The sequence below is a fragment of the Camelus bactrianus genome, chromosome 2 (assembly GCF_048773025.1).
Source record: "Camelus bactrianus isolate YW-2024 breed Bactrian camel chromosome 2, ASM4877302v1, whole genome shotgun sequence".
Taxonomy (NCBI): domain Eukaryota; kingdom Metazoa; phylum Chordata; class Mammalia; order Artiodactyla; family Camelidae; genus Camelus; species Camelus bactrianus.
This window is the reverse complement of record NC_133540.1, coordinates 136,320,789-136,333,758: the sequence shown is the minus strand read 5'-3', so window position 1 is coordinate 136,333,758 and position 12,970 is coordinate 136,320,789. Positions and strand designations below refer to the sequence as shown.

The 12,970-nt window shown below is 62.2% G+C and overlaps 1 protein-coding gene across 2 annotated transcripts in view; it reads right to left on the bottom strand.

The window, feature by feature from the left end:
* The window catches only part of CPLX1 (complexin 1), a 30,396-nt gene extending 19,325 nt beyond the window's left edge, over positions 1-11,071 (bottom strand). The window contains exons 1-2 of one of the 2 annotated variants that reach the window (XM_074352575.1): positions 11,008-11,071; positions 8,652-8,757 (exon numbers count right to left, since the gene is read on the bottom strand). In XM_074352575.1, the coding sequence (XP_074208676.1) occupies positions 8,652-8,682 (31 nt within the window). In that variant the 5' untranslated portion in view covers positions 8,683-8,757; positions 11,008-11,071. Of the gene's footprint in view, positions 1-8,651; positions 8,758-10,116; positions 10,257-11,007 lie in introns of those variants that run through there. The other variant, XM_010958768.3, reaches the window with a different exon arrangement.
* Positions 11,072-12,970: the final 1,899 nt, after the last annotated feature.

The following is a 12,970-nucleotide window of genomic DNA, read 5'->3' as shown; positions in this document are numbered from 1 at the left end:
TCACCACCCGCAGGGCCAGTCTCTGCCCACGTCTGTCTGCACTGCAGACAGAGGCGTCCCCGAAACATGCATGGTGCAGAGAGCTGTCGTTGGAAACGACACCGTCCCAGCACCGACCGCGCTGACGCCTCGCCAGCTGGCTCCTGGGACTGGTGCTAACACACCGACATGAAAAGGACTTTGCTGAGTCTTTTAAAACTGGAACTGGACCTGAAGGCCTCTGTCTTTGAAAAAGTATTTTCAAATAAAGTAATGTGTGATTCTAATGGATGAGCTGGAAAGCAGTGCAGTGGCTCAGTTCTCCACATCACTTCTTTATCCTTTTCTGTGTTATTTCAATTCCCTACAATGAACACCTGTTACTTTAACGATGGGGAAAAAAACCCACTTTTATGCTGAAGAATAAACATGGGTATATACCTCTGATAAAATTGAATGCAAAGATAGAAATGTTTTCTACGTATTAAGAAAACAGACTGCCACCAGTCCTCTAGCTCTAAATCACAAGGGCCGAGGAGAGGGGTGGGGGAGAAAGACAGAAAAGCACCCAGAGCTCCTGGAAAGACTTCGGCAAGAGCTCGAAACACAGTGTCGCTCGTAACCGTGGCAATTAGGGCTTAAGTAATGCTTTTAAAGGGCATATGGGTTCCACAACACTGCAGAAGGGTTTAAAAAGAAAATGTAGTCCACGTATTAGGACAGAGTAAGCGAAACTTTGCCAGAGCACTTTAAAAAGGTGACAGTTCAGATGACAGAAGCCACAGCAGGTATGTTAGCTGTGACTATTCTTGCAAAGTGAGATGTAAAGCCAAGTCCCCTTGGAAGACACCCACTGGCTGCCCCGCTGGAGGGCGCCGGGCCCTGAGGGGGTGCTGCAGGCACCACGCACCTGGGCCACCCTGGCCCAAGGAACAAAGCAGCTTCCAAGGAGCAGCAAAACCTGCCCCGGCCATCAGCCACCGTCCCGGGCTTCCCACACCCTGTCCAGCCCCAGCCCCAGCCCAGGTCAGGAGGGACTGGTACTGGGAAAGTGCCGTATCGTCCTTGCTGCCAGACAGCCCACACCCCGCCAGTGCTGGAACCCAGCCTGGGGCCCCAAGGGAGGGGAGGCACAGGCATGTGGCCCAGTCTCACCTGCTGGCCACCGTGCTCCAGGCCCTGCTTCTGGTGGCCTTGACTCCGAGGCTGACTGAGGGGCATGGCCAGGGACTGGCTGGAGGGTCACCCAGAAAGTCCCTGCCTCCTGGTCCTGCCAGCACCGGACCTGAGCCTGCCTCAGGGACATGGCCCTCACTCCCAGTGTGTCCCTCACCTTCTGGCACAGAAGCACCGCTCCTCCGGCTCTGTGCCGACAGCACCCCTGCCCTCCCGCCCGCTCCTTCGCTGGCCCTGCAGACCTTTCTCAGGCATCTGGGCATCTGCCCCTGCCACGCACAGATCACGGATCCGGTGCTCGGTGCCCGCGGGGAGGGTCCCTGGGCGCCACTGGCCCTGACTGCGGAGGCGGGCACCAGGCCGAGAGCGTCTGCTCTTGGCTTCAGGGGAGGACGTACGGAGGCAGAGGCGAGACAAAACGCCAACTAGTGAGGCCGAACGGAGCCAAGCTCCAGGACAGACGGCGCGGCCACCGGCTTGGGGGCCGGCTGTCATCCTGTCCCGCTGCTCACTGGCCGCCTGTCCGTCTGCAGACGCTGCCCCCAGCGCACGTGGGGGACACTGAGATGTTCCTGTCGGGGCCTCAGTGAGTGTCAGGGACGCCTCCCCCTGCTGACTTCACCGGGGCAGGGCAGGCTCCGCTAGCAGGGCATCTGCTTGGCGTGATGGACGGACAGAAGGATGGGGGCTGTGCCCACCCCGCAGACCAGGTGTGAAGCAGTCCACCTTCCCAGAACCTTCCTTCTGAAGGAAAGCTAAGTGCCACAAGGTCCCCGCGGCCCCCAGGACCCTCGAGGGCCTGAGGCCAGCAGCTGCTGGGGACCCCACGCCTCACCCTCCGTCCTCACCGGTCCCTCCTCCTGCTGCCTACACGCGACACCTGCACTTCTTGCCTCTCCCTCCCCCAGGAGGCCCCCATCTGTGCCTTTCCTGCCAGTCCTTCGGCCACTGTGGGCCGGAGGGTGGAGGCCTGAGGTGAAGGCAGTGGACGGCACCCTGCTTCAGCTGAGCCCACCTCCCGGCCCGGGAAGCGAAGCTCAGCACAGGGGCCTGACATCTCCCCAGGGCAGAGGCCCGGCTTTCCCAAGGAAACATTAGGAGCAGGGCTAGCACCACGTGGCATAGCCCGGGGCACCAGCCTGCCTGTGGGCTCTGCCAGAGCTGCTCCAGCCTGCTGCCTGGCCCCCGGCGTCCTCAGCCCTCTCAGTGTCAGTCTGCACCTCGCACCCAGCACTCAACAGGTAGCACTCGGCACCCAGCACCTGCACTCGGGACCCTCAGCTCCCAGTACCCTCAGAGGCCAAGCACAGGCAGGCCAGGAGGAGGGTCTGGAGAGACCCCAGCCTGAGCTCCCCAGCCAGAGCCCCCAGCCCCTAGACAGAATCGGGCGCTCTGGCTACCAACAGCAGAAATCTCAGGACCCTGCTCTCTGCCCAGGCAGAGCACGAGCCCTGGGGAGGGGCCTCTCGGCGCTGTGGGCACCCAGTGGGTGCTGCCCTCACCTGATCTGGGCTTACAGGCCGCGGTCTCTGGGACTTGCCGACTTCAGGGCCTGCCTGGGCTTGAGCTGGTTCTGGGGTTTTCATTAATTCCCAGCCATAAACGCACTCGGCCCAGAGCCAGCCCAGAGGCTGCGATGAGGGCAGAACAGGAGCGACTGAAACAGATGCTGTCATCCCAACCGGAACTTCTTGCCAATGAGGCAGAAAACAAACGACTTTATCAGTTGAAGTGCGTTACGTGCCTTTTATTCCCCCGTCGGGTGACAGCGTTTATAATGTAGCTGCAGCGTAACCAGCCGGGAGCACCCTCTCCTGAGTGAAGGCCTGTCCTCCAGGGTCTCGGGGGAAAAGGCAGTTTCTCTGAAGTGTCTTCCAGACTCTAAGAGATTGGCGGGGGTGGGTGTGGATAAGTGGTGTCTCTCCTGAGCCCTGTAAGGTAACTTAACACCTTCTCGATGCAGCACGGCATTTGGGAAGCCCCTCCTGAATGAATATTGGTATTTCACTATCAAGTATTTGCTGGCAGCCTTGGAGGAACCTGGCGCTCAAGAAAGAGCTGGGGAGAAGGAGGCACCTCTGCTCTCTGAGGGCTTGTGGTCTGGGGCTCTTGCATTTGCCTGGCCATCACCCATCCTCCTGTTTGGAGGGTGAAGTGCCCACTTGGTCCTCACCTTCCCAGACCCTCTTGCCCATGACACATCCACAGAAACCCTTCACAAGTTTCCATAGACACGTTTGCCAAGTGGATGTCTCTTTTTTCCTGCCCTTACTGTGGACGTGAGGCTGGAGCAGCAGCAGCCACTTCGTGACAGGGAGGAGCAAGCTGAAAACTCCACTAGGATGACAGTGGTACAATGAAGGGTGAAGCCAGTCCCTGCTGGCACTGCTGAGCAACTGAGCCACCTCCTGATACCTCCACATGTGAGAGAAACAAACTGAGTCAAGCCACTCTGTTTGGTTCCCTGCAATTTGAGTCAAAAGCATCTTCCCCAGTGCATAATTCTAGAGTTTCTCTAACCGATCTGCTCCTTCCTCTGCAGTCCAGCTCAGCCTGTGATGCTCATCCTCCCAGATGCCAGAGAACCTGGCCTCCCCGGTCAGTGTCACAGCAGGGAAGACCCGGACACGCGGGAGGCCCCTGATAAACAGAGTGAACCCCAAAATAGACAGACAGGTCAGTGAAGCTTGTGGGACCAGCCTTGCCCTCAGGACCTGGGTGTGGGACAGGATCGGGAAGCCTGGCCCTTAGTGTAGAGTCTCGGAGTGGACACTGGGGGTCAGGACAGGATTGCCTCCGCGGCCCTGAGGTCCTAGGAGGCGAGAGGAGGCAGGGACTGGGGAAGGGTCACGTCTGAGCTCAGGAGCCCAGCGCAGCCGCAGACACACAGGCCTCAGTGTGTGTGGTGGGGCCAGCAGCAGGGAGAAAGGTCCCTCGGGCTTCACAGAAGCAGGTACCAGACAAGGAGGGACGTCCCCTGCAAGGCCCTGGCAGTGCTGGAGGTGGGGGAGGGGCCGGCACTGTCGGAGGAGCTTCCCTGCCCAGGGCTCCCGACTCACAGAGGGACTCTGCCCACCTGGCCCCACCTGCCTCCTGTGGGCCCCGAGGTGGGCGCTGCCCTCCCTCCTCCTGGGTCTGGTCCCTGTGGCCTCCACGTCTGGGGACTGGTCCTCACGAGACCCCCGAGGGGTCTCTGCCGAGAGTGCACAGCCTATGCCCCACGGGGTGTGGAGGCCCCACCCCCAGGGTCTCCCTTCGCCTCCTTCCACCAAGGCCTGGGTTCCCCTGCCTCCCACCCACCTGCAGCCTAGGCTAGGGAGGCTGCGCTCCCTCCCGTGAGAACGTGCTGGCCTCAGGACAGTGGCTGTTCACGCCCTTGCCCTCCCCACATGCCAGGCTCAGGCCCCCAGGCCCTCTGAGTCCAGACCAGCCTCCCTATCTGCAGGATGGGCCTGGGGCCACTCTGCCAGGACACATTCACATCGACCGAGCAGCCGGATGGCCAGGGAACAACTGAGCTTGGCAGGAAGACCCCCTTCGGCTGAGTCCTGAGGTCCCGGGACCCTCCCACCGCCCTCCAAGCCCCTACCAGCCCCTGGGGCCCCGGGCCTGTGCCCCAGTCCCCGTGCTCCTCCTGGGAGCCCACCTCAGACACCCCTCCTCCCCGCCTGCTCACTGGCCCCGAGGACCTACACACATTCCAGACACGGAACATGTCACGCAGAGGCAGACGGTGAGACAGCCAGCCTCAACAAGGTCGTAATAGCCCCGATGCTCCTGCTTCAGCCTGAGGAGAGCCTGTGGCCACGACACAGCCCTGACAACTGCCGGCTCCTGGCCACGATGTAAATACAGCTCCCGGGCCGTGTGCCACTTCCTGGCCTCGGGGGAAAACAGTTTCTTCAAATCATGCCCTTGAGGACCCTGAGTCCCAGATCCAGGCAGATGTGGCCGGAGCGCCTGGCCCCGGTTCAGAGCCGCGTTGCCGCAGACAAGTTCCCAGGCCACCACACCAAACTCTCTCGGGGACTGAGTGTTGGCTAATTCAAATCTGGGGTGTCTTGATGGTTCTCCAGGGGGCCAAGACCTGTAAAGGCCTCCAGGACATTCTCTTGTGAGAGCAAGTCTGCCAACAGCCGGCCACTTTCCTTGACGGCCTGGCCCAGAAGCAACCTCTCTGGCCCACCCTGCGTGCCCACAGCTCCCTGGTCTCTGGGAGGACCCCAGCAGAGCTGTGTCCTGGGGGTGCCCCATCAGCCCTCGGAGAACTCAGGTCCCAAGGGTGGGGGCTCCCGTGGGCCCCACCTGGTCCCCCTCCGGCCATGTCACAGGAGAGAGATGGCTGCTGTGCAGAGCCAGTCAGCATCCACTCCAGGGACCCAGAGGCTGGAGTATCTGGGCAGCCTTCCATCTCAAGGGGAGGGGCTCTGGAGCGCTGTCCCTTCCTCGTGGTCCATGGCTGCCCGCCTGCCCTCAGAGAGACATCTCAGCACCAGGAGTCTGAGTGAAGTCATGGTTTGGTGCCACTGGCCTTGCTGGGATGTGGCAGGGCAGGACAGGTAATGTGCCAGCTCCTGTGTCCATGGTCCCAGCCTGCCCTCCCGGGCACGGGGTCCCCCAGGGGGCTGGGCTGCAGAGCCAGGGCAGGCGAGCGTCTACAGAGGACTGTGGGAAAGGCCCAGGCTCGCCTGGGACGTCAGGGCCATCAGAGTGTGAGCTGGCCCTCCCTGAACTCCAGGTGATACCCTACCCGTCCCACAGTGCCACAGGCTGCCGCCTCTCGGGGCCCAGGCTGGCCTTGGGGTGGGTACCCAGAGCAGGCGGATAAGTGGTGTGTGCAGCAGGGCAGATACCAGATGACTGAGGGCGGGAGAGGCCTGTGGGCCGCGGAGAAGCCTGGTCAGCCCTTCCTGAGAAACGCTCAGAGCTTGAGGGCCCTGGGCGGGGCGGCAGGCACCTGTCTGAGGCCCAGCAGGTTCCAGACTGAGCTCCTCCCAAGAGTCCGGAGTGGACAAGGCTGAGCAGACACACCCTTGCGTGTAGGGAGCTGTGCGCACCCCATCTGTCTGTCTGTCTGTCTGTCTGTGGGACTCCTGAGTCCTGCAGCTGCTGTCCCCTCCACGTAGTCACCTCAAAGCCTCTGCCCCAACAAAGGCCTTGCTGAGATGCAGGGTCAGGAGAGACGACAAGGCTCTGGGAAGTGTGTTCTCGGGAGAGGATGTGCCACTGCAGCCAGCGAGCTGGGGACGACAGCCTCAGATGCCACAACTTAACGAGGCCACGTGGAGTCTCGTCCCCAGCACCACAAGGGCCTGCACTTCCCTGGCTTCTGCTGTGAGTCCTTCTCTGAGTGTGCGCATCTGCGCCCGTGAGGGTGTGGGGGGATGAGTCTGTTTCTTAGTGTGTGTCTCTCTGTCTGTCCCCCTCTGTCCATGTATCCTACACTTAGACTTCTTGACCTGTTTCCTTGGGTTCCCTGGTCTCCATCCCAGCCACCCTGTCTTTTCCATGATATCTTTCTCCGGCCATTCTGCTCAGAGCCTCTGTCTCCCCAGTCGCCTTCTCTGCCTGACTTCTAGACAGCCTGGCCCCCCATCCCTCCCCTCTCCCTCCTCCCCAGTTTCCCCACATCCCTCTCTGTCTCCAGTGTCTGAGGCATTTTTGGTCATCTTTCTCTTGGGCTGTTTACCCACTGCATCTTCTCTGGGTTAACCTATTTCTAGATGGCTTCCAGAGTTTGCCAGGCCTGGGTCTGGGGCTCTGGTCTGTCTCTCTCAGAATCTTCTCTTGGTCTCTGCCTGTCTCCCTCTCACCCACACTCATCCTGAGAGACCAAGAAGACACTCACCGCAGGGCGCAAAAATACGGGAACAGGAAGTAAGGTCTCACCCGGCGGTCACACGCGCTGGCCCAGCCGCACTGGCACGTGAACGGGGGCAGGCAACGCTGGGCCTGGGGCCCTCAGGAGTGGCTGCTGCCCAGAGGGTGCTCGGGGGGCCTCCAGATGCCTCCTCTTGGCACCCACGTCTCTGGTGAAGCCTGCCCCATCGCCGCCACAGGAGAAACTTTGGGTTGACACGGAACAAAGGGAATCCAGGCTGGCAATTACCCAGCTAATTTCAGCCACGTAGACAGCCAAATCAGATATTTCAGTTTTCTTACAAGCCCACCTCGGGGCCTGAATTAGCCACCTAATTAATTATCTGTGCAGCCTGGGACTGGCTGGGTGGAATCTGGATCCCTCCCAGAGCCAGGATGCTGCTTGTCCCTGAATCACGTCCTGGTGACGTAATCATTATAATTAGACTCAACCTGCAGCCTATCCTTGACCACAGAATCTCAGGAAACATGGCCCCGGGCCAGGCCCAAACATCTTTCCATTTAATTTGTGTTAAATGGAAATGCAGTCACTCTGCAGGAGACCAGCCCACATGGGCGATGCCCGTCCTGGGCACGGTGGCACAGGCCCCTCTGTCTTGCCCCCGTTTCTAGCACAACAGACCCCACCACTCCCCACCTCTGGTGAAAGGCACCCAGTCACTCCTGCCAAGAGGTGGCCTCGCTGGGCGTCACCTGACTCAGTCTGCGAATGGCATCAGGTCAGGGTGTGGCCCTTGGAGGCCATGTGTGGTCCAAGGGAGGTGCTGTCACACAAGGGAGCCATCTCCAATGGCAGAGTCAGGCCCCAGTCACAGGCGCCCACCACCAGGAGCCCCGGGAGCTTGCACTGCACCCGGCAGCTGAGGTGTGCAGGGTGGGCCCCATGGGCCTGGGCTGAGCAGACTGATTTGCCAGGATGTGTCTGTGCCATAAGGACCTCAGCCCACTGCCCCACCCACCTCCTGGTCCAGGGTCTCTGGCCATGATCATGGCCTTGAGCCAGGTAGGCTCAGGATTCCCTTCAAAAGCAGTCAGCAGGGTTGGAGGGGGGTGGTCTCCTCCCTCAAAGCACAAATCAGAGCTGCCCTGCCTCCATGCTGGGGCTGAGCTCACACGAGCTACCCAGTGTCTCTCTCCTGTCCCTGTGTTCAGCCAGCCCGGGCTCCCTGTGCACGCTGCCACCCCCTCTCCAGCAACACTGCGAAGTCCTTGGTGGATGCCAAGGTCCAGCCCAGCTCCTCACTCCCACTCCAGCTGCCGTGGCCACCCTGCGGCCTCCAGCAGCTCTGCTTACCAGAAGCAAGACGCCCATGGGTGCTACCAGATCTGGCCAGTTAGATAGGCCCCTGGTGCCTCCCAAACCCACCCTGGGGTGTCCTGCAAGGCTGAGAGGAGGTGCTCTGCTGGGCTTCGCTGGACCGCAGCACACCAGCATGCATCCCACAACCCCAAGCTGGCCAAGGTGATACAGGAGGTGCTGACTTTGTCCCCTGACTTTCCAGAAGGAGCCTGAGGTGTGCTTTGCAGGGCTTGTGTGGTGAGGTCTGAGGTGACCACGTGCTACACATGACCCCGTGTGTTCAAGTGCCCCTGGGTGTGCAGCGTACGCCCCCTACCTCCCAGGGCCTGTTTCATCACGAACTCCATGGCGATGGCTTTGAGTCCTCAGCTGGTCCTCAGCGAGTCGTAGCTCACATGTGAGTGTGGCCAGGAGTCCTCTGCCTGGGGGAAGACGTGGTCACAGGTCACCCGACTACGCTGGGGAAGGCTTCTTCCTTGTCCCCACCCAGCTTCCCCTGGCCGTGGGTCTGGGGTCGGAGAGAGCCTCATTCGTGGTTCCCCCTCACACCTGGAGTCCAGACACCAACACTGGGACAGGTACCTGGGAGGGTTTGGGAGGGTCCTGCAAAAAGTTCTCAGCTAGCCCCTGGGGTTTCTGAAGCTGGCTTCCAGCTGCTACTGCAGGGAAAGGGGTGTGCAGCTCAGAAGAGCCAGGCTGCATGAAGTGGGGGCAAGCCCAGGGGCATGTGGAGGTGACTGGCTCTGCTGTCTCCTTGGTGGAGCCCTGGGCCACAGAGGCGGGGACCCATCTAAAGGATGGGAAGGGTTAGTGCGGGTGGGACCCGATTGGGTGCTCCCTTTGGCTTCTGATGGAGGAGTCTCGGGAAACCAGGTTCCCTCCAGGGGGGAGGCCAGCACTGCTGCAGAGACGGGTGGAGGGAGAAGCTGCAGGGGCCCAGCCTTCAGGGAACCAATGAAATGGGGGGGGGGGCATACCACCACTCCACCTGCATCTGCAAGGGTGGGGCTCTCTAGGGTCCAGACCAGCTGGAAATCTGGTGGGGAGGTGCTTCTTGTAAAATCAGCAGCTGCAGTGTTCCCCTCCTCCACTACCTCTGGTGAGGGCTCTTTTGGCAGGGAAACCCAGGTCGCTGGAGAGCCACTGTTTTATGTGTTTTTCCTCTTCAAATGAAGGAAATAAGGAAATCTGCGTGTGTGTGGACTAGGGAGACCTGGGAGTGGGGGCGGGACTCCCCCATCTTCTGACAAAGCGCTGGGGCACAGGGACGCCTTTGCCGCAAAGCAGATTCTCTTCCAAACTTCTCCCCTGGCTCCTAACAGGGAGGCAGCCGCAGAGCCCAGCAGCAGAGCGGTCGGGGCGCTGTTGGAGCTCCCCCAGTGCTCTCATCGCCGCCCTGCGCGGCTAGGGGTTCCTGCTGCCGCCCCACCCCTTGGCTTCATGGGCAGGCGAGTTGCCCGGCTCTGCCAAGGGGCCCTCAGGCGGGAGCGCGCCAGGAGAGAGAGAGAGAGACAGAGGACGAGGGAGGAGAAAGGGAGACGCGAGAGACATGAGACTCGGAAAAGGAGTAAGAAAGAGCGAGGGCGTCAGCCAGGACTGTGGGGCCGTTTCAGCACCGCGCCAGTGGACAGCGCCAGCCAGGGGCCCAGGATGGGGCACCGGGGCGGAGCGCGCGCCAAGCCCTGGCCGGGAAGGGGCCGCAGAGCCAGGGAGGCGGCAGCTGGGGCCCGGGAGGGGGCAGCTGGGGTCAGGGAGGGGGCTGCGACAGGGGCCCTGGTTACCTTCCTGGGGCCGGGGCGCGGGCGTCGGACGGGCGGGCGGTCAGCGGCAGAGCGCACTCGGGCCGGCCGGGTCCATGTGGCGCCCCGGGAACTGCGGCGGCAGCTGAAGGGCACCGCGAGGAGGGCGCGTCACATGTAGACACTCCCCGCCCCCCGCCCGCGTCCGAGCATGACGAGGAGGGCGGGGCCGCGGCGGCGGGGCGGGCGCCGGCGGGGGGCGGGGGCGGGAGAGGCGGAGTCTTGCCCCACTCTCCCCTCCAAAACCCTGCCTCCCGGCCGAATTCGATAAAGGGTGGAATCCTGGGGCGCTAGCTCTCCGAGTCGGCGCGCACGACCCTGGCCCACCCGTCAGTTCGGAATCCCAGATGGGCTGACTGCCCCCAACCACCACCAGCCGGTCTCCTCTGTGTGGACCCTGGCGGGGGGTGGGGCCTCCCCCTCCCCCTCCCCCCAGACCAGGTCCTGCACTCCCGTCCGCTTCCACCCGTGCGGGGCACCCAGCGTGCGGGACAGATACGTGCGCAACCCCAGTGGGAGAAGTCCTTTCTATTCCGGCCGCGGGGAGGGGGCGGGGGTTGGGTGTCCCAGCTCCCCTCCGCCTTCCACGCTGCCCGGGAGCGCGCGGGAAGAGGGTCCCCAGCAGGGGCTATGACTGCAGTCCCGACCAGGCCAAGTGCCCCTGAGCGCTGTCCGGGTCCCCGACCCCCGCTGCTCTCGGGCCTCCCGCACCTCTGGGCGGGAGAAGGGAGCCCCCATACTCCTGAAAATCCATCTGACCCTTGGCGGAGAGCTGCCCGCAGACCGGCCAGGACCTATTTTTCTGCGAATAGGTTTGCAGAGAAAGGGCCACGCCGTTTCATTTCAGTGGGACAGAGGTGGCGCGACCCCTACCTCTCGACCAACGGCCTCACGCCGAGCAGGGACGCGCGAAGGTTACTGCGGACCGGCCGCTTCGCCCGGTGTCCCTGCAGCCCCGCCCCCGCCGCGGCCGCCCCCTCCCCAGGCCCCCGGGATTTCCTCTGCGGGCGGATGCCGCGCAGCGAGGAGAGCCGGGTCGCTGCAAGGTCGGCAGCTCAGACTCCTGTCCTGCCGCCCCACCCGAGGTGGGAAGACCGGGCCCTGAAGTCACTGCACACCAGTGCTGTGGGCAGGGCTTGGGGGAGGGGGCCCGCAGCGGGGCAGGGGTCAGGGTCTCCACTATCCTGGTGGGTGGGTGGACACCCCTGGTGTTCACTGCATAAACTTTCACAGTCTTCTCCCAGCTGAGTCATCAGGACTCGCTGGGCCTGAAAGTGGAAGGGGGCAGATCCTAGAGAGCCCTGGAGACCATTCCCCACGTTGCCCAACCAGGACACGCAGCCTGAACTCTGGAAACGTGCCTGTTTCCCCCAATCCGCTGGGCACCTTGGCTCCCAGCTCCTATCCCTCATTAACCATCTCTAGGCCCACCTGGGCCCCACAGTGGCCTGCCAAGTGGTCCTCGGCGGGCAGGAACGAGCAGAGGGGAAGGGATGGAAGAGGCCAGCACTGCTTTCTAGGGGTGATAGGGGCACCTTCCGCTCTGCAGCGCTGGTGGCCCTGGGGGAGGCCCACATCAGGACATTCAGAGCTGCAGCCTCCCCGGACCCCAGGGCCATGGGACCTGGCCTCAGTCTTGTCCGTTCTTCCTCCTGACGGCTCCTGTCACCTGGACCTGGGCCAGGAGGTGCAAGGTGGGTGGGGTGGGGCCGCTCATAAGGGTGGGTCTGGGGACAGAACATAGGACTCCCACCTAGGCTGCAGGAAGCCCTGTGCACCAGCACCCTGGCTGACCCCCAGGGCACATTTCCCTTCTACCCCCACCCTTGATGTGAGGTGGGGTGAAGCCCCAGGCCTTCTGCAGGTGTGGGGACAGGTGCTCTGCGGAGGGAGTGGTCACCTGTTTCCAGGTGTCTGAGAGTCTTGAGTGTTTGCTCAGCCTGGCCCTCCTGGTGTCCTCAGAACCTGTGTGTGGATGCCAGAGGGGAGAGGGGTGGGGCCAGGAGAGAGAAGCCACTTCTTCCTGCTGAAGCCTCCACCCTCAGCCCCTGCCAGCAGGTGGACCTGGAGGACCACAGCTGAGTCCTGACGGCAACCCCGCAGAGGCCCCCAGAGGTGACCCCAGCTGAGTCCAGAGCAGGCCCCACAACCAATGACCCCAGCTGCCCTTACAAGCCACGGAGACACCCCGTTGACCTTGCGGCAGCCAGGCTGGGCAGGGTGCAGCTTGCATATCACCAGGATAGAGGGGTCCATGACCTCACCGGTCCCATGACCCAGGCCTGGCGGATCTCCACACACCCTGAGTCACGGGCCCAGGTTGGGGACAGAGGACAGAGGCCCTCTGCTGACCCTCCAGCGCTCTGTCTTTCTCCTCCCTCCCTCCCTGTAGGGTCATCACCTGTCTCTCTCCTCTATATATAAACATCTCTGTCTCTATGTTTCCCTTTCTGTCTCTTTATCTCTTGGTCTCTGTCTCTGTCTCTCTGTCTCTGTCCCTCTGTGTCTCTCTCTGTTGTTACCTGTCGTAGATTCCTCACACACATAGCCACCCCACCTCAGCTCTCACATCTGTCCAGGCCCTGGGCTAGGGGTGGGGGTGGGGGGTCCAACCAGGACTCAGACCCTACTGGGGGAAATAGACCAGGTTTATGCCAACCCCAGGTCAGGGTGACCATGGCTCTGGGAGAGGAAGGTCAGGAAGCTGTGGAGCCTGAGGAGGGCTGGGGCGGACAGTGCCAGCTCTTGGCAGGGAGTGAGGACACGAAGGGAACGGCCTGGAACTGTCTCCCTCCTCCCGCCAGGTCTGTCCCACGGGGAGGCCACTCAGTTTATG